The following is a 27,590-nucleotide window of genomic DNA, read 5'->3' as shown; positions in this document are numbered from 1 at the left end:
ATTAGGCAAAGTTGCCATTGGGTTTTGGGAAACGTCTGTCCCCAGAATTAGGCAAAGTTGCCATTGAGTGAGACTTAGTTTGTGCTTATGAAATAAATATGCTATATATCTATAATTATTAGGCTACAAAAAGGCATACAACCATAATCGCATATGGACAGGACATATGGTAGCTTGCTCCCTAGGCTATTTAAATGCAACGACGAAACTTTACATGGTCAAGAAGCAGAAATAGGCTTAACTACTGCAGTCTTGAGCTGACTTTAAATGCATAACAAGTTATGTCTGATTTAATAATCTTACAATAAATTATACTACATTTCAGACAGACTTCTTGGTAGTGATACAAGCATCTAGTGGATTCAAAATGGGGCTTGTCTATAACCAGCGGGACAATGCAAGGTTGACTTCAAAGGCTGTTTATAGGATCAGGAAGATTTAAAGACACACCTGGAATGACAGGCTAGTGGTCACTTTAAGCACCTGGAATCTAAACAAAGAGGTTACACAACTTCCTTTACACTGTCAAGCAAAGTGCCATCAGTTATTAACTAACCCTATAAGCATTTCCTGAGAAGGTTTCAACTGAAACAAGTACTTTTCAATTTCAATTGTAGTGAAAAACGTCAACATAACGAAGTCTTAAGTACAACGGTCTTCTGTCATACAGAACTTGAAATGGATCAATTAGATCATGTTAAGTATTGAAAATACGATACAGATGTGTTAATCATATTATGTACAATGAAGACATTTATAACAAAGAAAAAAGACAACGTGCATGTTTTTCCCGTGGTTGAGTCATAACTTTATATAAATACTGAATATTGTACAAATACATTTTTCGGTACCATTGACTTGTCTAATCATTCAAAAATACATTACAGCAGTATGATATGGCAAAACGCTTGACATTACAGCAGTATAATACAGTTGAAGTCGGAAGTTTACATACACTTAGGTTGGAGTACTTAAGACTAATTTTTAAACCACTCCACAAATTTCTTGTTAACAAACTATGGTTTTGGCAAGTCGGTTAGGACATCTACCTTGTGCATGACAAGTCATTTTTCCAACAATTGTTTACAGACATTATTTCACTTATAATTCACTGCATCACAATTCTAGTGGGTCAGAAGTTTATATACACTAAAGTTGTCTGCTCCTTTAAACAACTTGGAAAATTCCAGAAAATGATGTCATGGCTTTAGAAGCTTCTGATAGGCTAATTGACATCATTTGAGTGAATTGGAGGTGTACCTGTGGATGTATTTCAAGGCCTACCTTCAAACTCAGTCCCTCTTTGCTTGACATCATGGGAAAATCAAAAGAAAATCAGCCAAGACCTCAGAAAAAACATTGTAGACCTCCACAAGTCTGGTTCATCCTTGAGAGCAATTTCCAAATGCCTGAAGGTACCACGTTCATCTGTACAAACAATACTACGCAAGTATAAACACCATGGGACCACACAGCTGTCATACCACTCAGGAAGGAGATGCGTTCTGTCTCCTAGAAATAAACGTACTTTGGTGCGAAAAGTGCAAATCAATCCCAGAACAACAGCAAAGGACCTTGTGAAGATGCTGGAGGAAACGGGTACAAAAGTATCTATATCCACAGTAAAACAAGTCCTATATCGACATAACCTGAAAGGCCGCTCAGCAAGGAAGAAGCCACTGCTCCAAAACCTCTATATAAAAGCCAGACTATGGTTTGCAACTGCACATGTGGACAAAGGTCGTACTTTTTGGAGAAATGTCCTCTGGTCTGATGAAACAAAATTAGAACTGTTTGGCCATAATAACCATTGTTATGTTTGGAGGAAAAAGGGGGAGGCTTGCAAGCCGAAGAACACCATCCCAACTGTGAAGCACAGGGTTGGCAGCATCATGTTGTGGGGGTGCTTTGATGCAAGAGGGACTGGTGCACTTCACAAAATAGATGGCATTCATGAGGAAGGAAAATGATGTGGATATTTTGAAGCAATATCTCAAGACATCAGTCAGGAAGTTAAAGCTTGGTCGTAAATGGGTCTTCCATATGGACAATTACCCCAAGCATTCTTCCAAAGTTGTGGCAAAAAGGCTTAAGGACAACAAAGTCAAGGTATTGGAGTGGCCATCACAAAGCCCTGAACTCAATCCCATAGAAAATGTGGGCAGAACTGAAAAAGCGTGTGCGAGCAAGGAGGCCTACATACCTGACTCAGTTACCCCAGCTCTGTCAGGAGGAATGGGCCAAAATTCACCCAACTTATTGTGGGAAGCTTGTGGAAGGCTACCCAAAACGTTTGACCCAAGTTAAATAACTTAAAGGCAATGCTGCCAAATACAAATTGAGTGCATGTAAACTTCTGACCCACTGGGAATGTGATGAAAGAAATAAAAGCTGAAATAAATCACTCTCTCTACTATTATTCTGACATTTCACATTCTTAAAATAAAGTGGTGATCCTAACTGACCTAAGACAGGGCATTTTTACTGGTATTGAATGTCAGGAATTGTGAAAAACTGAGTTTAAATGTATTTGGCCAAGGTGAATGTTTTATTTTATTTCACCTTTATTTAACCAGGTAGGCTAGTTGAGATCTTGTTCTCAATTACAACTGTGACCTGTAAACTTCCGACTTCAACTGTACGCTTGACATGACAGCAGTATGGTATATGGCCAAACTGTTGTAACATATGCTTGACATTACCTAAACATACCATAATTTACCTAAACATACTTTCATAATATCTAGTCGTTCTCTGAAAACTTTCTAAAGCTCAACTGTAAACCTTAAAAGCTGATTTACCATCAACATCAAACCCAAAATGGCTCTCTGATACTCAACTCACTACTAGTTGAGTACATGATGGGTCACAATGGATACCGGATGAGAATACAGCACTATGTAGCATGGAGGTGGCATGCCAATCCGGTGCATTACAATGTCAGAAAGAAAACCCTTTCATAGTAAACTAACTCTGATGATAAGACATTAAGCCAGACAGTATAGCAGACTTCAACTGAAGGACAGAAAAGGGATTCCTGAAAAATGAAAATGGTCCACACCCAGCAGCAGACCACCCTACATCCCACTGCTGGTTGGCCTCTGAAGCTAAGCAGGGTTGGTCCTGGTCGGTCCCTAGATAAACAGATACTATTGGCAAAGTGTCTGTAGTTTAAAGACCCTGAAGTTAGGCCTGCATGAGATCCAGTCACTCACAGTTCTGAATGCAAGTCAGACGGCTACGCTGCAAATCTAAAGGACAACACAATTTAGTTAGTTTATAAATACATTCCATCTCTCCAATGAGGGAAGGCGTTGCTGAGTTCAAAGGTCAAAGGCTCTTCTCTGGACCGGCCAGAATATGGTACCCATGTCTCCTGGTGCGGTTATTTGTTTTAGCAATGTCCTCAGGACCAGAAACTGTCCCGAAGTAGCACAGCAAGCAGGGGTTAACAGCACCCCTCTGTAGCACCGGGGTCATAGTCATTAGGGCACACAAAAACAAGTGTTTCTCATTGGAGAAGCTCAGGTAGTCACTCCCTGTTTTAGTCTGTTTTATTCCGTTTGGTGGATAATGAACATAACCCAGATGAGAGGCAGCATAGGTCTATCACGGGGGCCATCTTAGTTCAACAGACACCAGGGAGTCTTGCCCGTGTCACACTCCAGTTTGGTGTTGAGGACAGTGACAGGGGCTCCACTAATAGTCAGCTCCTGTCTCGACTCCAACTTGTACTGCAAGTTAGTCAGCCCGCCCTCAGAGTCAACCTTGAATTGTTCCTTCCAAAAAATGAGGAGAGAAAAACAATGTCAGTACTGTGATTAGAAATACAACCAAAGAGATAAATCCAGTATCTGTCTATCTGAGAATGCAACACATAACAATACAACACGGTAGTAGGTGTCCAGTGAATGCATCTCTACCTGTTTCTGTGCGGCCACTCTCTTCTGGTCTCTCTTCCTCCAGGCAGGGTCATGGATGTGGTGAAAGGTTTTATACCCTGTTTTTATCCCACTGGGCCTGAAGAGCTGGCAAACAGAACATGACAGATTGATTATATTATTCATAGTATTTAGAGACGTGGCGGCAGCTGGTTTGTTGATCTATATGCAAACGTACTCTTGAGTTGTTCTAATATGTAGGGAGATGTGTCGGATACTGATGCTAATCATTCATTGGTTTATCATTCTTTTGGGAGTATTTTCAGGGATTAACCCAAATTCCTAGCTCTCTCTGTCTCTTTGTGACACGTAAAGGACAGTCCTGGTTTACCTGTAATCCAGCAATTCTTAGTCTCCTGTAGAATTCATCGTCTTCTCTCCCCCATCCCCAGAACCGGTTGGACATACCGTTGCACTTCAGGAACACAGAACATGACACAGCTAAAACACCACACAGAACATGACACAGCTAAAACACCACAATCATTATGATCTATCCATCCTGATGCCTAGTCACTTCAGGAACACAGAACATGACACACAGCTAAAACACCACAATCATACAATATGATCTATCCATCCTGATGCCTAGTCACTTTGCCCTGCCTTCATGTACATATCTCTGCACATTGATCTGGTACTGGTATTCGCTGTATATATCTCAATTTTTGTGTATTTTATTTTATTTCTCTTGTGTTACTATATTTAAACTCTGCATCATTGGTAAGGGCTCTTAAGTAAGCATTTCACGGTAATGTCTACACCAGTTGTATTCAGTGCATGTGACAAATCATTTTATGTTAATATGTACATGGGTTAAAAAAAATGTTTGAACTTTTTGGAGCTTTGAAGTGCTGTCTATTATTATGGATAATGAATGATTAACTTAACAATAGGCTAACCTACCATGTGATAATGCTGTTTGGTGAGCAGCAGGATTCCTCCCACGTATGTCTTGTAGTGATACAGGGGGTGCAGTTCTGGTGAGGCCACGTGGAAAGGGCCCTCCTCTGGGAAACCATAGTCCAGAGCTTCATTCAGAGGTAACAAGTCCACATCATGCATGGCGATGTAATCAGTGTCGTTACCACTCTCCGTGTAACCAACGTTAATGAGAGAGGCTCTGTTGAACCTGTAGTGAGATATGGGTGGAACTCATTATTACCTTTCAGGAGGAGTCAATATTTCTTTGGTAAGGTGCAAATCAACTAGGCACACATCCAGACTATAGTTACCCTATGCCAATCAGAATTCATCAACAACCATTAGACTGAAATAGAACAGGATAGAACAGGATAGAACAGAATAGAACAGAATAGAACAGAATAGAACAGAATAGAACAGGATAGAACAGGATAGAACAGGATAGAACAGAATATGCTGTGGTCTTCAGATTAGACAACATTTCTGTTGTAGGCCTAATGACTAACAGGGCAAAATAACATCTTCTATCACTTACCGATAGTGATCCATCTGGTTGATTACGAAGATCTTATGCAGTATTTTCTTGTTGTTCAAGAAGGTGTGCATGAAGGGGACAAACACCAGCAGCTCCTCAAACCTCTCCCTGAAAGGTATCAGGAGGGCCAGCTTGTGAGGACCCCAGGAAGGGTCGTCCGCAGCGGATGCCTGTCTCTCCAGGGGACAGGGCTGATGGAGGAGGCGTCTGTCATCCACTACAACCCGGCTCATGTCTCCTGTACAGCTGAGTTGGAGCCACAGGAGGGAGCCCAGTACCAGCACCACACACAGACCAAATAGTTTGTAGACTGTGCATTTCCCAGACCAGAATCTGAAAGTAATAGCAAGTCTCATATTGAGCAATGTAGTGAAGTCAATCAATGCTATGATGCACTCCTTAACCACAAATGGATCAAGTGCCATGCATGTAAAAGTGAGCGGTTAAGTAGCTGAAAGACACATCACATTGCCATTGGGAAACAGCTAATAGTTCAAATGTTTCAATAACTCAGTTAGGCATTAGTATTGTACATTAAAACGCTTGCACAACCAAACCCATACACACTGTATGCATTGGCTACGTCTAGATTATAAGGAATGGCTGATTTAAAATACTATCATGCAATTTTACCAGCAAACAAACTAAAATCAATGCACCAACATTATTTCACACAACAAAATCTGAGAGCAACACACTTCTATTGTAGTCAACTACTCACTGATTACGCTCTTCTGGACGAGGTACTTTTGGTGTCTCATTTCTTTGAGGTTGAACAATACCAAGAAATTATGTGAAATATTTTAACCATCTTCAACACCTGACTGCAATCCATTTACACCGGCTGCATTCTCAAACGTTTTTGAGAAATAGGCTAGTGGCCCAATGTAATAGAGATTTAGGCACCCACCTAGTGTACCTACAGTAGTAGTGTATTTTTATGATTCACATAGGCCTCACTAGTAGATAAAAATGACACATTTTACTAGTTTGCTAATGTCTTGAAATACATAAATATGTTCCCTCATCAAGCCTAATCAGTCTAGGATTGGATAATCTCTCATTGTTAACATTAGAGATACCGAATACCGTTATCTTTTTTACCTTCTGTCTTCTTTGAAATAGAGGACTGGTTTTCTTCTTGATGAATACATCATTTTCAAAGTTGCAAATGACAACAGCTTCAAGGTTGCACAGAAGTTAGTTACTCATGAAACAGAGAATGTTGTTGTCGTGATTCTACAATCGAATTTCTCCATTCTTCCTGGCTCTCTCCTTTGCAGTCGGATTTCGATGTCCAACTGATATTCTTGTCATATTTATCCTCGAAATGTCACAATATGCCTTTGGTTACTGACATTCCGTGTCAATTTTCTTGTTACATTGGCAAAGCTTTCGCTTGACGCTGGCTAATGACTAGCGAGCTGTCTAGCAGGGGTGTAATAATTAGTCCAAACTGTTGTAAAACGTTTTACAGCTAGAACGAGTGTTTATATTGGACACATTCGGGTAGGTCCAGTCCCGTTTCCTTCCGTTTAATAAACGTTTTGCATCAGAATCGGCGTAATGAAGACGCCCCGGGTGGACACGTGGCAACATAGAGGAGCAAGGGAAATGTTGTTCCTACCCGCCATGACCTACCGCAAAGTGAGACCCGTGGATTTCAGGAAACAAAAGTCTAGCAACAAACTATACAAATATAATTTGTTTCGATAATTAACGGTGTGTTTCACACACTACCATACGAAAGTTACATTGACATAATTCGTTAGTTCACTAAAGAGCTTCTACTCAGGAAAATATCACAACCTGTTTTTATAAAGTTCGCCTAAGACATTGCTCCGGGAGAAACACACGATCAAGACTAAACATTCCTATGCATTTGGGGAACTACAGAACGCATTTCCTATGCATCTATTTTTGTTTGGCAAAGTGTCTAGGGAAATAGTCATTCAAGCTAGCCAAAGGTCACAAAACGTTATATTTGAGTGCAATTTAGACACGTTTTCAAATTTACAGAATCTAAAATATCAAACACCCAAAATAAACCATTAAAATCAATTAAATTAAAATCATACTCAATCTCTGACATCTAACCATAACAAAAGGCAACAACAAAAAACACCAATGATGAACTAACACAATTAGGAATCATTTTGGGAATATTAAGGATATAAACAAAAAACATTAACTGAACAAAAAATGTTTTTGCAAAAATTATCCAGTATAGTTCTAATTGTTTTATGATAGAAAAGAAACAAAGACTGCTTTCTGGCTAAATACTTTTCAAGTGTACAATGGATGTTTACCCACGAATCAACTCCTTGTACATGATGAGAACTGGAGCAAACTGTTAACCTGGACAGCAGTTCTTTATTGAATTAAATCAGTGTCTTCATAACTCTACTTGAGAATTTGGAGAAAGGAAATGGACAAAACGGAAGCCAAAAACACCATCTCTCCTGGTTCACTTAGATATGCAGTATAGATGGGGGAAAAAACAAGCAAATCTCTTTAAATCAATATTTACTTGACCATCATCAAGTCAATGGATTGTGATAAGTGAATATCTTTGGCAGTGTATTCAGCAAGTTAGGGAGAAACTGTGGGAACTGCTTTCTTGCTTAAGCAAATGCATAGCTAGTATTTCACATTACTTTTTTTTCTTCCGTAGAACTACCATATTAACATCAGACACTATTACCACCCTTTAACTAAAATGTCATGTTTCTTGTCTCACTTTCCAGCTTTATAAATTGACCATTAAATAAAACACAGACAGAGCCCGTATTCAGTAAGCGTCTCAGAATAGAAGTGCCGAGCTAGGATCAGCTTTGACTTTTAAATCAAAATTAATAGCAAGGGGTAACAGATACTAGATCAGCAAGCCTACTCCAAGGTGCTTTGTGAATACAGATACGGGCTACCAAGACAGGAGAAGGTTCCAAATTTTCAAGATCTCCATTTAAAAAATGCTGGATGTCTTTCTAAACACACAGACCATGACTGACACTAAATACATCAGGGGTTGAAACGTAAATTCATTTGAATCTAAATAAAAAACATCCAGACACAAAGACCAGTATGCACACATGACCAAAAATAGATTTCATAAATCAAGTCACCATTTCTGTTGTATGGCTCTAAACTAAAATAGATGATCTCTCTCAGCCAGTAACAAAACCCCCATTACAATGCATGTAGAGTGAGAACATTGTCTAATCAGTTTGAAAACACACCTGTTATTTTGAGAGAAGAGATGTGACCTGTAATATGACTGACAGTCACATACAGAAATATATTATGGGGGGCAGTATGTGTTGAAAAAAAATACAGGTGGTTTTAACCTTCAAAGAACAATGTTTGATATCATCAATAGTATAAAACCATTTTCCCCCAGCCTAAGGTAAAACATATAGCATAATGTAGAGGATCATAAATAAAACAAATTGTAGACTGATATCTTATAGAAACAGGGATGGAGAATATCAATGTCATAAAAGGGTCTTAAAAATCCAAAAGCAGAGCCCTCTCAAAATACAAAGTAATTGGGTGGTTTTCACTGATAGGATGGTAACTTCACCAGTCTGCACATATACTTCTGGGAGCAAACACACATTCTGACTGACGTTTGAGTACTGCATTCAGACCAGGGTTGGGTTCATTTCACTTATCAATTCAAGAAGTGAATTTAAAACCTGAATTGATGAATGAAAAATGCCTCATAGAAAACAGTGGCAGAATTTTCAATTGAATAATAGAGTTAAAGTTCATTTCCTGAATTTACTGATTTGAAACCAAATTGATCCCCAACCCGGACTCAGATAAACAACAAAATGAGAGTGCAGGTCTACACTAATTTCTTGGCTTCGAAGAAACTCTTGAGATGTCTCATCTGCCAGAAGCCAATGGCCACCAGGATCAATGTCTGAACGATGGACCACCACAGAACCCTCTGGTTTGTGCTCTCGCTGGTCTGCCTGAAGCGCTCCTCACGGTACTGAAAAAGACATAGCAAAGCTTTAATAAATACAAATAGTAGCACACAAGCCAAGGGAATCAATGTCTGAACTCCAACCCGACCCCTACTCACTAGTAGATCTGACAGGATTGGATAGGTCGGAAGCAATATGGCGATATTTCCACCCAGCCATTCAGAAGACTATATTAAGCCATTACTCGAATGCTTATATCAATCCAATACTCTCAGATCTACAGGAGTGGCTAGAGTGTGGGGGTTCGAGGTAAGTATGGAATTCAGAAAATGTCTTAAATCAAACTGCCTTGAAAAGACTTTGATATTTTAAGGAGAAAACATTGCACCAAATGGTTCGTTTAGCTCAGTGTGTTTTACGGACCACCCGCCGGTAGACATCTGACTGACATTATTTTAGTATTTTTTCTACATATAGAATCGGTTTGTAAATTACAGCCAGCTCTCTTTTCAGAGGTGCCAAGTACTCATGGAGGACAGCTGTCCGGGGTGTCCAGGGCTTTACTCAGCAGGACAGCTGATGTATACTTGAGTTAGAATTGGGCTCCCAAGTGACACAGCGGTCTAAGCAGTGCTAGAGGCTTCACTACAGACCCGGGTTAGATCCCGGGCTGTATCACAACCAGCCGTCATCGGAAATCCCATAGTGCGGGGCACAATTGGCCCAGCGTCTTCCGGGTTAGGGTTTGGCCGGAGTAGGCCGCCATGGTAAATAAGAATTTGTTCTTAACTGACTTGCCTAGTTAAATAAAGGTTAAATTAAAAAAAAACGTTTAAAAATGTACTCACCCTCTGATAGTTCTGCTCCTTCTGGATCTGGTCCACCTGCTCCACCAGCTGTCTCACTCTCAGCTGCAGCTCTGTCAGTTTGTCTTTGGCTGCAATCTCTGCATAGTTATTGGTGTGCTCTCCCACTTGGATGTCCAGGTGAACTCTCTGAGGGTGGTTCACAGCAATTCAGAAGAGCGTAAACATGGGTATTTTCAAAACACTTACACCCCCCTCATCCCATATTGCATCCTGCCATCAGCTTTTCTTATTGACCCACATTGTGAGTGCAATAGCCTTTCCCCCCACATTTGTCACACTAATGTACTTACAAGCATTCCTCCAGCGAAGAGGGCAAACTTGGAGGAGTTGGAGTGAAGGCAGATCTGATGTTCTCCTGGGGTGTGAGAGGTGAAGGTGAATCTTCCCTCCGAGCCGTATTGACGAGACAGGATCACCTAGAGTCCAGACAAGAAAACACACAGGAAGCAACACATCTTCAGTATAATTACTATTCAATTCAATGGAGCTTGGTTTTTAATTATTCTCACAGGCTTCTCTCAGAGAATACCATATGATGTGAATGATACTGGTTGCAGAGTGTAGCATCCTACCTTCTCATCAGGGTCTTTCACCTCAACAAACATCCCCAGACCCTGTGTGGCAGGAAGGTACTCTTCTTTCTGTTTGTCGTACAATTGTGTACGATAGTTTCCTTAAAAAAGAGAAAAATGTAATTGTTTACACATGCCAGCCAATGACTGCTTCTACCGGTCTTATCCTTACAAGTGCCTAGCTAGAGGGTAAACTGTTAGGACCAGGGGTTGTTTCTGGGCAGGACCTACGATATGGATGGTACGACAGTAAAATATGATGTAGTTACACTAGATATGGGTTATATTTATTAAAGTATCCACATCATGATAGTTGAGGACATCAATATGACAAGTGTCAAATTTGTATTGTTAGATATTACTGCACTGTTGGAGCTAGAAACATGAGCATTTAGCACCTGCGATAACATCTGCAAACGTGTACGCCACTAATACAATTGTATTTGATTTGTATAGCTAACGTTAGCTAGCTGGTTAACTTAGTTAGCTAACCTGCTCATGAATTTAAGTAGCTAGCTAGCCAAGTCTGTCAACAAGTCAACTGAAAAGTTTACAGACACATTTAATGTTGGCTGGCTAGATAACTAGCTAACTAACTAGATTGCTGGTTAACGTTAGCGAACCCGAACTCAGAAGGTAGTTTGACGAGATAGCTGTTAACGTTAGCTGACTTCCCGAAGCTAAATAGCATAGCAATCCCAAGATAACGTTACTGACCGATGATCATGGTCTCATCCGGAATTTCCTCTATGAAGCATTTCTTCTCAGTCTCCCCGATGTGAAAGTACAGCGAGGAGACAAAGGTGTAATAAACGTTCAAAAGCAAAACTAACAACACACAAGACTGCATTTTGACTGCCATCATCTTCCAGGCGATGATAGACGAAGGATGTTGTGATCTGAGTCTGCGCGGACACCAATGCCACGTAACCTATCGCTTGTCCTCGTCCAATCAACACTCGAGTTAGACTTGTGGTTATGGTAGTTCTAAGTAATGTTCTTCCGGTTTCATGATCATGCACTACGCCTGTATTTTTATTTCAACACTAACAAAACGAATGAAAATAATTAACTATGGTCTTCAATTTACACATCAATTAGTTTAATCAGTAGTAGAGCTTCACTAGAAAAAGTCCAGGGCTAACGTGCACTGTCACACAAAATGATATGAAAGCATTAGGACTACACATTAGAAGACACTGAGTTTAATCATTTGGGGAGACCAGTTTTATTGAGTCTTACAGGATAACTTAACGGCCTTGTTCAGTTTGAATCATTCAATCACGGTAAAGGGATATTTCCACGCAAATAATCCGTGTTTAAGCAGCCACCTCAGAAGGAAAGAAACACTTTATGCAGAATCATTAAAAACACAATTCCCGCAGATCTAATGTAAAATAAGAAATGTGATGCAATCTCACATGAGAAATTTGTAAAGCCCCCAGTAGGCCTTACCAAATGTAAATGTGCCCGAAATCCTTCCCAACACCCATATTGAATTCAAAGTCAAGAGCAGTTAGAGGTCAATGTAAAACTAAATTAAATGCTAAACATATGTAAATCAGTCCAATCACTCAGAACCCAATGGTATAAAAAGATGAGGTGAAAATAAATCAACTTATACAGAAAATGTTGTGAAAGTAAATCTCCTTTAAAAGTTATTTAACAAAATCAGTGTTTTACAGATTGATCCAAATCAACAAGTATCCCCTGTACTGTGAAAGCAAAAATAACAGGGGAAAGTGTGAATAAAAACAAAATGCCTCCATCAAAAGGTCACTCATATATGTGGTAGTAACCATTAGTCATGGTTATTTCACAAACATTGAACGATACCATAAGTGACTGTAATCATCGCGGTGCGTCAGCAGATAAACATTTGCACAATCTTTAGAAAATTCACTTTGGATGTGTTGCTGAATCTGTTCATTTTACAAATACCTCTCACATACAGAAATATGTTTTCCTCTCAGTAAAACCTCCTGTTTCTTTCCTGGCGCTTCTGAAAGACTACAGCCCCTACAACACCACAAACTACAATTCCCAGTAGAGCACATAGCAGAAGCAGGAAGACCTTCCAGCCAGTAAGAGGTGTGCTTCGGAAGTTACCAGTAGGATCATCAATGTTGTCTGTGAAAGAGAAAAATTCAAGAAAAATGATCATGGTTAACTCTTAACCTAACAAGTCTACTCACCTACCGTAGATGATCTACAGTAAGATGACAAATACTTAACTGTGGTCAAATGGAATACCATCTTTGGTTAGAACAGAAATGGGTTTTCTTTATCAAATAAATCTACCTACCTTTGGGGGACTTCAGGAGGCTAACACTTGGCTCAATCTTGGTCCAGTCCAGACTGTCCTCATCAGGTGTGTGTTCCACCATCAGTTGATACATCTTCATAGAGATGATATCATGGTTATCTGCAACATGAGAGTTGTGTTTGCATGAGTCACCATAGACTTCAAATGTACAACGGACAAAGCCAGACTGAAATGACAAACAAGTAATTGGTTCAATCTGTGTGTACTCTTCTGCACAGCAAGATTTTTTAAATAAGAATTGAATCAAAGTCAGGCATTATCTTTCTCAGCGTGCAGTTTTTAAATTTGGAATACTTGTTTTTTAAATAAGAATTGAATCAAAGTCAGGCATTATCTTTCTCAGCGTGCAGTTTTTAAATTTGTGTTCGAGACCTAAAAAAAATTTGATCTACATCTTGAAAGAATCAGTCTCTATTTAATCTACCCTGACCCAACCTGCCAGAGATCCCCTGTAGCAAGAATCAGTCTCCACAACCTGACCCAACCTACCAGAGAGATCTCCTGTAGCAGCAGAAGCTCCAAAGTAGTACCCCGTGGGGAGGCGGACACCCCCGATGTCAATGCACTCTTTCCATTCATTCTTATTATCAATGTCAATCATCACCTGTAGAGATCAGAATGGCACAATTCAGCAATTGACATTATTTGAATATAAATGTATCATGTCAATTACATAACTTATACACTATAACATAGAAGATATATATATATATATATATATATATATATATATAACATCTCTATTAAACCTCATCTGTGTTTAGGATACCAGTCCAAGATGTCTAGACTACAGTAATTTATATAACTTAAAAAGTGATTCCTACCGTGAGTCTGCCCTTAGAGTAGCGAATGGCCAGGTAGGTGTCATGGTCTTTGTTCCTGATTTCAGAAGAACAGCCTCCCAGTTCAGAGGTACGTCCATCATTCCCATGGTCATAGGGCAGAGAACCATTATTCACCATGGCAGAGATGTAGGGGAAGGAACGCTAGTGTAAAGCACAAGAGATGTAACAACCGAAAACAAAAAAAATATTCAATAAAGATAGACATTGTGAATCAATTATTTGATCCTAGTCCTGACTCAGTTACCAATCAATCCATTTTACGCTGTGATGCAAAAATATTTGTACATGTAATTCAAAATGTGTAATAAGCCGAATGCAGCATATTAAAAGGTGATGTTCATGATGCTACAAAAAGGTCCTTCCCAGAAAGAAACTAAAAAGATTCATATGAAAAAATAACAAAGAAACTCAAAAAGAAAATACATCACATTAAAATCCTTCCATCACATTGACATGAAACGCAGGAGAATAATGAGAAATGTAGCTGCATCAACTCACGTCAGCCGCCTCATCGTTATGGTACGTGTCTATAAAAAGGGCGAGACCGTGGAACTTAGCATTGCTGCCAAACACAGACCCTGCAAAGGGAAGAATCACGTCAAGTCAACCAGCCAGATCGCTGCACTTACATCCAGCCCATGGAGATCATTGCAGAAGGTATCCACAAATAAAGCCAGGCCAACAAAATGATCTTGGTTTCCAAAGACTGGGCCTGAATGGAAGGCAAAGAGGCGAGATATGATGAGCACATGACTGAGACTTAAAGTGATTACGTCAAATGCAACCCAGTGCTACCACATCACATAGACTAGTCTACTGATTTGATTGCCAAAGCTTTGTACTGGAATGAGGAAGTGATTGATGACAAAGATTCTATTTTGGCAAGATAATGCATTACCTGGATGAAGTCTCTCTTTCGTGTACCAGATGGCGATGCCGTCTCCATGGAGATTTTTCTTCCCCGAACCGTGGATCTTGTACTGCACGTGCATCTCCCAGTCTTTCAGATGAACAGGCTGCACAGAGAAAACACAATGACATTGGATCATCAATTCAACCATGAATTGGACCTATCTATTCAGTTTAAAATGTAGATATTCTCAAATCAAGCTATAATCGATTTGAGAATGGACTGTATTTTCGGTCTGTAATGCCTAACAGAATACATTTCATAGAAGCTAGTTATTTACTCACCACTGTGTTCCATATGGATCCCTGTTTACTTCTCTCATCAGGTGTCAGGCGCACATAGGAGCTGGTGACTAGCGTGCTCCCCCAGAAGTCCCACTGACTGGATGGGCTGCTTCCAACACCTGTGCAACATTTTGGTGAAGAGACAAGCAGGATTTCAGGAACACATGGGAGAAGAATGTGCAGAATTATGTTGTTCATCAATTACTCATTGCCACCCCTTGCCCAGCTCTCGAGAAACCAAGGGGGCCCAAGGTGGCTTACAGCCGGTCCCATTCTTGGTTTCTCAGTTGATGGTATGGAGGACAGCTAGCTCCATGTTAACTACAATCCCGGCACTCTGTTTTAACGTTTAAAAACATTAATTAATCCTCGCTAGCAGTTTTGGAAACCTTTGGAACTTAACTTTCATATAAACAAGAAAGAATCTTTCAAATACAAAATGACTGTGCGCAGTTTAGCAAATGACCATTCCTTTCACAAGGGGGATGGTAATTTGGCTCAATGTAATGGTCAATGGTTCAATGTAATGCAATGGAAGTAAGAGTTACCCCAAGCCAAGCAGACTAAACAGAGTTGAGTGGCGTTGGCTACCCCAAGCCTGGCCCAAGATGTAATGTTAAGGAGCCTAATGTTATTCCTCAAGGTCCTTATATATTTTTATTTAACTAGGCAAGTCAGTTAAGAACAAATTCTTATTTTCAATGACGGCCTAGGAACAGTGGTTTAACTGCCTTGTTCAGGGCAGAACGACAGATTTTTACCTTGTCAGTTCGGGGATTCGATCTTGCAAGCTACCGGTTACTAGTCCAACGCTCTAACCACTAGGCAACCTGCCACCCCATATGATATCCTAATAGTAATATATGATATCCTAATAGTAATATGATATCTCTTCCCAATAGCAATATATAATATCCTAAAGGTAATATATGCTATCCCATCCTAAAGGTAATATATGCTATCCCATCCTAAAGGTAATATATGCTATCCCATCCTAAAGGTAATATATGCTATCCCATCCTAAAGGTAATATATGCTATCCCATCCTAAAGGTAATATATGCTATCCCATCCTAAAGGTAATATATGCTATCCCATTTAAAACAGGTGTTCCAACTCTTTGGTCAGTAAAGATCCCATGGGAAATAATATATATGCTATCCCATCCTAAAGGTAATATATGCTATCCCATCCTAAAGGTAATATATGCTATCCCATCCTAAAGGTAATATATGCTATCCCATCCTAAAGGTAATATATGCTATCCCATCCTAAAGGTAATATATGCTATCCCATCCTAAAGGTAATATATGCTATCCCATCCTAAAGGTAATATATGCTATCCCATCCTAAAGGTAATATATGCTATCCCATTTAAAACAGGTGTTCCAACTCTTTGGTCAGTAAAGATCCCATGGGAAATAATATATATGTAAAAACAAAAATGTAAAACAAAATTATTTTTGTCCTCCGAATAGAGGGGTGTATGGGCCAATAAAATACATACAAATAAAGAGTATTTAAGTGGAGTTAGGGTGGTGAGTTACCCCTGTATAGAGTGGGGTTAGGGTGGTGAGTTACCCCTGTATAGAGTGGGGTTAGGGTGGTGAGTTACCCCTGTATAGAGTGGTGAGTTTCCCCTGTATAGAGTGGGGTTAGGGTGGTGAGTTACCCCTGTATAGTGGTGAGTTTCCCCTGTATAGAGTGGGGTTAGGGTGGTGAGTTACCCCTGTATAGAGTGGGGTTAGGGTGGCGAGTTTCCCCTGTATAGAGTGGTGAGTTTCTCCTGTATAGAGTGTGGTTAGGGTGGTGAGTTACCCCTGTATAGAGTGGGGTTAGGGTGGCGAGTTTCCCCTGTATAGAGTGGTGAGTTTCTCCTGTATAGAGTGTGGTTAGGGTGGTGAGTTACCCCTGTATAGAGTGGGGTTAGGGTGGCGAGTTTCCCCTGTATAGAGTGGTGAGTTTCTCCTGTATAGAGTGTGGTTAGGGTGGTGAGTTTCCCCTGTATAGAGTGGTGAGTTTCTCCTGTATAGAGTGGTGAGTTTCTCCTGTATAGTGTGGTTAAGGTGGTGAGTTTCCCCTGTATAGAGTGGGATTAGGGTGGCGAGTTTCTCCTGTATAGAGTGTGGTTAGGGTGGTGAGTTTCCCCTGTATAGAGTGGGATTAGGGTGGCGAGTTTCTCCTGTATAGAGTGGGGTTAGGGTGGCGAGTTTCCCCTGTATAGAGTGGTGAGTTTCTCCTGTATAGTGTGGTTAGGGTGGTGAGTTTCCCCTGTATAGAGTGGGATTAGGGTGGCGAGTTTCTCCTGTATAGAGTGTGGTTAGGGTGGTGAGTTTCCCCTGTATAGAGTGGGGTTAGGGTGGTGAGTTACCCCTGTATAGTGGTGAGTTTCCCCTGTATAGAGTGGGGTTAGGGTGGTGAGTTACCCCTGTATAGAGTGGTGAGTTTCCCCTGTATAGAGTGGGGTTAGGGTGGTGAGAACTAGTTAGCAACAGCAAGCTAGTTAGTTAAATTGACATATGTTTAATGCCTTTCGACCTGTCCCTAAATTAATTTAGTTTGGTTCAGAGTTCGTTTTGATATTTCAACCTGCGTGTCCTGATAGCCTCAAAATCAACATGCGCGCGAGCGGTCCGGTCAGCATGTTATGACGGAACCAATGGGATGCAGGAACGCCCCGAATTGCGGGCTGCAGTTGCACATTATTTGGCTAGTTAGTAAACTATCTAGTTAATTAGTATGACTGGCTCCTAGCAGCTAACGTTATTGACAATATAAAAGTGTGCTATCATTATCACATAGCGTACTTACCCTGGTACGGTTTCATGAGCGAATGCTCCCGCTTTAAGTGCTCTGCATTGCCGTCTGTTATATCGCATTTCACTAGAGTAAAGTGAAGTAATAGGAAAAGCAGTAGTCTGCTGATAAATGTACCAACGCCTCTCATTTTGCTGCCTCGGAAAGACACCATGGATCCTGTATACCATCTTCCTGATCCGGGTAGGACACAGCAACTCCCACTAAAATAGTTCCTATGTTACTTTTCAGTTCAGGAACTTTGACCGTGTCCTATTTTTGTTGTTGTTGAAATAACCGTCTATATTAAATTAATATTTTTTATTGTTACCTTTCAAAGTTCAAACCGTATTTTGTTTGATTATCGCTTTGAACTTAGTTGTAAAGAATGTTTTCAGAGTTGGTAAAAATTACTATAGCCAATCATAGACGAGCACATAGTTAAAGACAACAAAAACGACCAATCAGGGGCTTGGTTGTAGTTGAAACGGTCGAAGTATGCAAATGTAACAACTTTGCAAATGGCACTACTTACGTTTCGTTTTCTCCACTAGATGGTGCCACTACATCAGTTTATGTTTATTTGAAGAGTTCGTAACTTCCTACTGTGACGGCCCACCACAAGGTCGCAATGAAAACTATGAAAATAAAAGCTGAAATATTTACTTCACAACAAAAATAAATATAAAAAAACCTAAATGACACAAACGGAACAATTAAAAAGCACCCTAATGAAAAGCAAAGCTAAAAATATGTTTTAAGCTGACTTTTCAATTTGTCCACAGATCAAATCAAACTTTATTTGTCACATTCGCCGAATACAACAAGTGTAGACCTTACCGTCAAATGCTTACTTACAAGCAGCAGCAGTTCAAGAAGACTTAAGAAAATATTTACCAAGTAGACTAAAATAAAAAGTAACACAATAAGAATAACGAGGCTATATACAGGGGCCACTGGTACAGTGTGTGTAGTACAGGTTAGTTGAGGAAATTTGTAAATGTAGGTGGGGTAATAGATCATTAACAATGAGTAGCAGCAGTGTACAAAAGGGAGGGGGGGTTCAATGTAAATTGTCCGGTGGCGATTTTATGAATTGTTCAGCAGTCTTACGGCTTGGGGGTAGAAGCTGTTGAGGAGCCTTTTGGTCCTAGAATTGGCGCTCCGGTACCACTTGCCGTGCGGTAGCAGAGAACAGTCTAACTTGGGTGACTGGAGTCTCTGACAATTATATGGGCTTTCCTCTGACACCGCCTATTATCTAGGTCCTGGATGGCAGGAAGCTTGGCCCCAGTGACGTTCTGGGCCGTTTGCACTACCCTCTGTAGCACCTTAAGGTCAGAAGCCGAGCAGTTGCCATACCAGGCGGTAATGCAACCGGTCAGGATGCTCTCGACCCCAGACCTAGCTTCCAGCCTTCTTAGTAATGATGATGAGGTTTTTTTGGGGGGACCCATGCCAAATCTTTTCAGTCTCCTGAGGCTTAAAAGGTTTTGTCGTGCCATCTTCACGACTGTATTGGTATGTTTGGACCATGTTAGTTTGTTGGTGATGTGGACACCAAGGAACTTGAAACTCTGGACCTGCTCCACTACAGCCCCGTCGATGTTAATGGGGGCCTATTCGGCCCGCCCTTTTCCTGTAGTCCACGATCAGCTCCTTTGTCTTGCTCACGTTGAGGGAGAAGTTGTTGTCCTGGCACCACACTGCCAGTTCTCTGACCTCCTCCCTATAGGCTGTCTCATCGTTGTCGGTGATCAGGCCTACCACTGTTGTGTCGCCAGCAAACTTAATAATGGTTTTGGAGTCATTTTGGCCACGCAGTCGTCGGTGAACAGGGAATAAAGGAGGGGTGTTGTTGCCTACTCTTACCACCTGGGTGTGGCCCGTCAGGAAGTCCAGGATCCAGTTGCAGAGGGAAGTGTTTAGTCTCAGAGTCCTTAGCTTAGTGATGAGCTTTGTGGGCACTATGATGTTGAACACTGAGCTGTAGTCAATGAACAGCATTCTCACGTAGGTGTTCCTTTTGTCCAGGTGAGAAAGGGCAGTGTGGAGTGCAATTGAGATTGCGTCATCTGTTGGGGCGGTATGCGAATTGGAGTGGGTCTAGGGTGTCCGGGAGGATGCTGTTGATGTGAGCCATGACCAGCCTTTCAAAGCACTCCATGGCTACAGTTGTGAGCCAGCCAAGTATTTAAATCATTAAATCACTAATACAGTCTAATAATTTATCCGTGGAGATAAAATCCTCTGGAGACACGGCAATATAAAGTTATGTATCGTCTGCGTAGCAGTGAAAATCAATGCTGTGCTTTCTGATAACGCTGCCAAGGGCTAACATCAATGCAACATGCAACAATTTTACGGAGTTACAGTTCATAAAAGGAGATCAGTCAATTGAAATATATTCATGAGGCTCTAATCTATGGATTTCACATGACGGCAGGGAAACAGCCATGGGTGGGCCTGGGAGGGCATAGGCCCAGCCACGGAAGAGCCAGGCCCTGCCATTCCTGCAGTCAGCATCCCAATTGCACATTTTAGTGTCCTTTTACCCCAGCACAAGGTTCACCTATATAATGATCACGCTGTTTTAATCAGCTTCTTGATATGCAACACCTGTCAGGTGGATGGATTATCTTGGCAAAGGAGAAATGCTCACTAACAGGGATGTAAACAAATTTGTACACAACATTTGAGAGAAATAAGCTTTTTGTGCATATGAAAAATTTCTAGGATCTTTTGATTCAGCTCATGAAACATGGGACCAACACTTTACATGTTTTGTTTATATTTTTGTTCATTATAATGAAGCTTTGTATGTTTGTTCTCTAGGCACAGTGACCTACTTTTCTACTTTCTCTTCAGATTTTAACATCAAAACAATAAAGAAGGGGTCCTACCACTGTGCACCCGGGGGGGGGGTCCAGGACTGACAACATTTATCACGGATCCCCAGTCGTTCCTGCCAAGGCAGCAGCTACTCTTCATGTTTGTTTGTTTTTTGAGAATTTGGGAGTACATCCAACCGGCCTCGCAAGCGCACGCCACCTGTAACCGCGCCAGTCCAGGACCTCCACATCCAGCTTCTTCACCTGCGGGATCATCTGAGGCCAGCCAATGAACAGCTGATGAAACTGTGGGTTTTCATAACCGAAGAATTTCTGCACAAACTGTCGGAAAACATCTCAGGAAGTCTAATCTGTCTGCTCTTCGTCCTCACCAGGGTCTTGACCTGACTGCAGTTCGGAGTCGTAACCAACCTCAGTGGGAAAATGCTCCCCTTCGATGGCCTCTAGCACGCTGGAGAAGTGTGCTCTTCACTGATCAATCCAGGTTTCAACTGTACCTGGCAGATGGCAGACAGCGAGCCTGTATGGCATCGTGTGGGCGAGTGGTTTTCTGATGTCAACGTTGTGAACAGGGTTCCCCATGGTGAAGGTGGAGTTGTGGTATGGGCATGCATAAGCTACGGACAATGTACACAATTTAATTTTTGGCAATTTGAATAAACAGAGATACCATGACGAGATCCTGATGCCTATTGTCGTGCCATTCATCTGCCAGCATCACCTCATATTTCAGCATTATAATGCACAGTCCCATGTCGCAAAGATCTGTACACAATTCCTGGAAGCTGAAAACATCCGAGTTCTTCCATGCCCTGCATACTCACCAGACATGTCACCCATTGAGCATGTTTGGGATGCTCTGGATCGACGTGTATGTCTGCGTGTTCCAGTTCCCGCCAATATTCAGCAACTTCGCATAGCCATTAACGAGGAATGGGACAACATTCCACAATCAGCAACCTGATCAACTCTATGCGAAGGAGATGTGTCGAGCTGCATGAGGCTAATGATGCACAACAGGTACTGACTGATTTTCTGATGCATGCCCCTACCTTTAAAAAAAAATAAAAATAAAAATATTCCCAGTGACGTGAAATCTGTAGATTAGGGCCTAATTAATCTATTTCAGTTGACTGATTTCCTTATATGAACTGTAACTCAGTAAAACCTTTGAAATTGTTGCGTTTATATTTTTGTTCAGTGTAGCTATCATATCATTCAGCAACATCAATAACAAAACCATAACTATCCTGCTATGTTCTTGTACTTCAATTATAAAGAGCTCACCTTAAGCAGAAATGGCCTACCGTCCATGAGGGCTTAATGTTTGACACCAGATAGGACTCCAGCTTTATCGTATGTCCAGTCTGAAAATAGAATTAATCAGTTAAGCGCTCGGTCTGTTCTTATGGGAAGAAACAAACCTTGCATGTGTTACATTCTTTTTTGCATCGCAGTGTTCTGCTACTCGCTGTTTATTATCTATGCATAGTCACTTTACCCCTACCTACATGTACATATTACCTCCACTAACCTGTACCCCCCCCCACACACACACACACACACACACACACACACACATTGACTCAACACCGGCACCCCCTGTATATAGCCTATTTTATTGTTCTTAACTCAACAAAATAAATGTTGACTACATTGTTGGTTAAGGGCTTGTAAGTAAGAATTTTCACTATGAGATCTACACCTGTTGTATTCGGCGCATGTGACAAATAACATGTGATTTATTTGCTAGTTGACAGCTTACCTTGCGTTGCTGACGTCTTCCATCCTCGTATCCTGACAAAAGAGAAATAGGCCGCGTTCATTACACAATAACTATCAAACCACATGTTGAAAAAAAAAAAAAATCAAGATTCATGTATAGTCATGACTTCTCTCATCAATGATGATAAACACTATTTAATACATTTTAGAATAAGGCTGTAACCTGACAAAATGTGGAAAAAGTCAAGGGGTCTGAATACTTTCCGAAGGCACTGTAAATTCATGAGCTCGCCTAGACTATTAAGTTCTGCTTTTCTGATGTATGAAATACTTATGTCATGCAATGTACTTATTTAAATTAGGGAAGAGAATGTCATGTTGCCATTGGTGTTTTAAAATAGACGTTAAGGTGATGTCCCCTTAATAATGAATCCATGTGTTTGACATGGGGGATGGAACTAGAGGTCAACCGATTATGATTTTTCAACGCCGATACAATACCGATTCTTGGAGAACCAAAAAAAGCCGATACCAATTTAATCGGACGATTTTTATATATATATATTTGTAATAATAACAATTACAACAATACTGAATGAACACTTATTTTAACTTAATATAATACATCAATAAAATCAATTTAGTCTCAAATAAATAATGAAACATGTTCAATTTGGTTTAAATAATGCAAAAACAAAGTGTTGGAGAAGAAAGTAAAAGTGCAATATGTGCCATGTAAAAAAAGCTAACGTTTAGTTCCTTGCTCAGAACATATGAAAGCTGGACTATTTCTCTCTATACCATTAGTATTTCATATACCTTTGACTATTGGATGTTCTAATAGGTACTTTAGTATTGCCAGCCTAATTGTCACGACTTCTGCCGAAGTTGTTGCCTCTCATTGTTCAGGCGGTGTTCGGTGGTCGATGTCACCGGTCTTCTAGCCATCATTGATCCATTTTTCATTTTCCATTGGTTTTGTCTTGTCTTCCTACAAACCTGGTTTCAATCCCATTCATTACCTGTTGTGTATTTAACCCTCTGTTTCCCCCCTCATGTCTTTGTCAGAGAGTACATTTAGTGTTTGAAGTATGTTTAGTGGACTTCTATTAAAAAGACTCCATTACACTCCATTTGACCTTCCTGCGCCTGACTTCCCCTGCCACCTATACACACGACTCTGACACTAATCTCGGGAGTTGATAGGCTTGAAGTCATAAACAGCGCAATGCTTGAAGAGCTGCTGGTAAATGCAGGAAAGTGTTGTTTGAATGAATGCTTACGAGCCTGCTGCTGCCTACCACCGCTCAGTCAGACTGCTCTATCAAATCATAGACTTAATTATAATATAATAACACACAGAAATACGAGCCTTAGGTCATAAATAACATGGTAAAATCCGGAAACTATCATTTTGAAAACAAAACCTTTATTCTTTCAGTGAAATATGGAACCGTTCCGTATTTTATCTAACGGGTGGCATCCCTAAGTCTAAATATTGCTGTTACATTGCACAACCTTCAATGTTATGTCATAATTATGTACAATTCTGGCAAATTAATTATGGTCTTTGTTAGGAAGAAATGGTCTTCACACAGTTCGCAACGAGCCAGGCGGCCCAAACTGCTGCATATACCCCGACTCTGCTTGCATAGAACGCAATAGAAGTGACACAATTTCCCTAGTTAAAATTAAATTCTTGTTAGCAGGCAATATTAACTAAATATGCAGGTTTAAAAATATATACTTGTATATTCATTTTAAGAAAGGCATTGATGTTTATGGTTAGGTACATTTATGCAACAACACGTGCTTTTTTTCGCGAATGCGCTTTTGTTAAATCATCACCCGTTTGGCGAAGTAGGCTGTGATTCGATGATAAATGAACAGGCACCACATCGATTATATGCAATGCAGGACACACTAGATAAACTCGTAATATCATCAACCATGTGTAGTTAACTGGTGATTATGTTAAGATTGATTGTTTTTTATAAGATACGTTTAATGCTAGCTAGCACCTTACCGTGGCTCCTTGCTGCACTCGCGTAACAGGTAGTCAGCCTGCCACGCAGTCTCCTCGTGGAGTGCAATGTAATCGGCCATGATCGGTGTCCAAAAATGCAGATTACCGATTGTTATGAGAACTTGAAATCGGCCCTAATTAATCGGCCATTCCAATTAATCGGTCGACTCTAGATGGAACCAGTAACTTTATGATCAAACTTTATCAATGTAGAAGCAACGGTCATTATTCATACTTTGATCTGATTTCATCCAAATATCATCTAATTTAACATTATTTTGACTGTTCGTGACCTTTAAGATTGAAGGTGGTGATAAGGCTGAGATATCATTGAAGTTGAAAAATTTGACATGATCCCTTCCTCTCTCTCTGATCTCCCATGGACTCCATAGGACAATGTAACAACCTGGAATTAGAGATGTTTTGTTAATTTAGCTAAGCTAATGACAGTTGTTAGCTAAACAGAGTCTTCAATATAAATTGTGACATTGCTAAAACAAGATGTCAACAACATAATTCTTAATATTGACAAAATATTATTCTGGAGTAACATACATTTATATACTGATCACAAGTACAAACGCAACATGTAAAGTGTTGGTTTCATGAGCTGAAATAAAATATCCCAGAAATGTTCCATATGCACAAAAAGGTTAATTCTCACAACACAATGCCACTGATGTCTCAAGTTTTGAGGGAGCATGCAAATGGCATGCTGACTACAGGAATGTCCACCAGAACTGTTGCCAGGTAATTTAATGTTAATTTCTCTAACAATGTAGTTTTTTCCCCAACCGGCCTCACAACCGCAGACCACGTGTAACCACACCAGTCCAGGACTTCCACATCCGGCTTCTTCACCTGCAGAATCGCCTGAGACCAGCCACCCACATAGCTGATGAAACTGAAGAGTATTTGGGGGAAAACTAATTCTGATTGGCTGGGCCTGGCTCCTCGGTGGGTGGGCCTGGCTCCCAAGTGTTTGGGCCTATGCCCTCCCAGTCCCACCCATGGCTTCGCCCCTGCCCAATCATGTGAAATCCATAGATTAGGGTATAATTTATTTCAATTCACTGATTTCCTTATATGAACTGTAACTCAGTAAAATTGTTGCATGTTGCTTTTTCATTTTTGTTCAGTATACATTCAAATTCTTTGCTTCCTTACCTCAAGTTGAAAATCTGATTATCAACCCTCCAGGTTTGCCAGACTGTTTTGAGACTTGCATCAACTGTCAGTTGACTAAAGAATGTTCTGTGAATTTAATATGTTGAACAATCCTAAATTCCAAACTTTATGAACAGGAACATGAGTGCAGGCCAGAGTGATCCTCACATGTATTTTAATTATGTTTTGTTTGCCTTTTGTGATAATGTTTTGAATTCAAATGTAAAAGAATGGCCTGGACACTGAGAAGGCTCACATGAGGCTGTCCAACCAGAGAGTCTCTCTAGGCAGCCTTCTCTGGAGTAATCTCTGTCTCTCTGTCAGTCTCTCTGTCAGTGGTTTTCAATATTTTCTTTATTTTTATCTTATGTTTCTTGAATATTTTCTTTTTCAATTATATAGACATGCATAAAATGTGTCAGGTGCTGTCAATTTATTTTTATTTAACTAGGCAAGTCAGTTACGAACAAATTCTTATTTACAATGACGGCCTACCCCGGCTAAACCCGGACGACGCTGGGCCGCCCTATGGGACTTCCAATCACGACCAGTTGTGATACAGCCTGGAATCGAACCAGGGTGTCTTCACTAGTCTCTACAGATGGACTGTGTGGCTGGTGTCTTCACTTGTCTCTACAGATGGACTGTGTGGCTGGTGTCTTCACTAGTTTCTACAGATGGACTGTGTGGCTGGTGTCTCTACAGATGGACTGTGTGGCTGGTGTCTCTACAGATGGACTGTGTGGCTGGTGTCTTCACTAGTCTCTACAGATGGGCTGTGTGGCTGGTGTCTTCACTAGTCTCTACAGATGGGCTGTGTGGCTGGTGTCTTCCCTAGTCTCTACAGATGGACTGTGTGGCTGGTGTCTTCCCTAGTCTCTACAGATGGGCTGTGTGGCTGGTGTCTTCACTAGTCTCTACAGATGGACTGTGTGGCTGGTGTCTTCACTAGTCTCTACAGATGGACTGTGTGGCTGGTGTCTTCACTAGTCTCTACAGATGGGCTGTGTGGCTGGTGTCTTCACTAGTCTCTACAGATGGGCTGTGTGGCTGGTGTCTTCCCTAGTCTCTACAGATGGGCTGTGTGGCTGGTGTCTTCACTAGTCTCTACAGATGGGCTGTGTGGCTGGTGTCTTCACTTGTCTCTACAGATGGGCTGTGTGGCTGGTGTCTTCACTAGTCTCTACAGATGGGCTGTGTGGCTGGTGTCTCTACAGATGGGCTGTGTGGCTGGTGTCTTCACTAGTCTCTACAGATGGGCTGTGTGGCTGGTGTCTTCCCTAGTCTCTACAGATGGACTGTGTGGCTGGTGTCTTCACTAGTCTCTACAGATGGGCTGTGTGGCTGGTGTCTCTACAGATGGGCTGTGTGGCTGGTGTCTTCCCTAGTCTCTACAGATGGGCTGTGTGGCTGGTGTCTTCACTAGTCTCTACAGATGGGCTGTGTGGCTGGTGTCTTCCCTAGTCTCTACAGATGGGCTGTGTGGCTGGTGTCTTCACTAGTCTCCACAGATGGGCTGTGTGGCTGGTGTCTTCCCTAGTCTCTACAGATGGACTGTGTGGCTGGTGTCTTCACTAGTTTCTACAGATGGTCTGTGTGGCTGGTGTCTTCACTAGTCTCTACAGATGGGCTGTGTGGCTGGTGTCTTCACTAGTTTCTACAGATGGTCTGTGTGGCTGGTGTCTTCACTAGTCTCTACAGATGGGCTGTGTGGCTGGTGTCTCTACAGATGGGCTGTGTGGCTGGTGTCTTCCCTAGTCTCTACAGATGGGCTGTGTGGCTGGTGTCTTCCCTAGTCTCTACAGATGGGCTGTGTGGCTGGTGTCTTCACTAGTCTCTACAGATGGACTGTGTGGCTGGTGTCTCTACAGATGGACTATGTGG

General features: G+C 41.1%; 3 protein-coding genes across 5 annotated transcripts; all 3 read right to left on the bottom strand.

Annotated features, from left to right (window-relative positions):
• Positions 1-782: 782 nt before the first annotated feature.
• On the bottom strand, positions 783-7,651 carry LOC129858474 (beta-1,4-galactosyltransferase 7-like). Of its 2 annotated transcripts, XM_055927733.1 has the most exons (6): positions 6,505-7,651; positions 5,401-5,733; positions 4,848-5,073; positions 4,273-4,356; positions 3,924-4,028; positions 783-3,779 (listed from the first exon to the last, which is right to left on the bottom strand). In XM_055927733.1, the coding sequence occupies exons 1-6, from the start codon at positions 6,555-6,557 to the stop codon at positions 3,624-3,626; spliced, it is 957 nt and encodes a 318-aa protein (XP_055783708.1). In that variant the 5' UTR covers positions 6,558-7,651; the 3' UTR covers positions 783-3,623. The 2 variants fall into 2 exon arrangements, with proteins under 2 accessions (XP_055783708.1, XP_055783707.1); XM_055927732.1 differs by having other exon boundaries at positions 5,401-7,651.
• Positions 7,652-7,753: 102 nt separating this feature from the next.
• LOC129858475 (transmembrane emp24 domain-containing protein 9-like) lies at positions 7,754-11,682 on the bottom strand. The gene is made up of 5 exons (XM_055927734.1): positions 11,494-11,682; positions 10,777-10,877; positions 10,495-10,620; positions 10,184-10,330; positions 7,754-9,400 (listed from the first exon to the last, which is right to left on the bottom strand). The coding sequence occupies exons 1-5, from the start codon at positions 11,639-11,641 to the stop codon at positions 9,251-9,253; spliced, it is 672 nt and encodes a 223-aa protein (XP_055783709.1). The 5' UTR covers positions 11,642-11,682; the 3' UTR covers positions 7,754-9,250.
• A 298-nt stretch (positions 11,683-11,980) lies between these two features.
• Positions 11,981-18,153, bottom strand: LOC129858472 (vesicular integral-membrane protein VIP36-like). Of its 2 annotated transcripts, none has more exons than XM_055927730.1 (8): positions 17,952-18,153; positions 15,142-15,260; positions 14,846-14,963; positions 14,577-14,659; positions 13,927-14,088; positions 13,592-13,706; positions 13,082-13,201; positions 11,981-12,906 (listed from the first exon to the last, which is right to left on the bottom strand). In XM_055927730.1, exons 1-8 carry the CDS (start codon positions 18,109-18,111, stop codon positions 12,746-12,748), a joined length of 1,038 nt encoding a protein of 345 aa, XP_055783705.1. In that variant the 5' UTR covers positions 18,112-18,153; the 3' UTR covers positions 11,981-12,745. The 2 variants fall into 2 exon arrangements, with proteins under 2 accessions (XP_055783705.1, XP_055783706.1); XM_055927731.1 differs by lacking the exon at positions 14,577-14,659 and adding an exon at positions 14,446-14,525.
• Positions 18,154-27,590: the final 9,437 nt, after the last annotated feature.

The sequence above is a fragment of the Salvelinus fontinalis genome, chromosome 6 (assembly GCF_029448725.1).
Source record: "Salvelinus fontinalis isolate EN_2023a chromosome 6, ASM2944872v1, whole genome shotgun sequence".
In the NCBI taxonomy this organism is placed as follows: domain Eukaryota; kingdom Metazoa; phylum Chordata; class Actinopteri; order Salmoniformes; family Salmonidae; genus Salvelinus; species Salvelinus fontinalis.
This window is presented reverse-complemented; position numbering and strand designations above follow the sequence as displayed.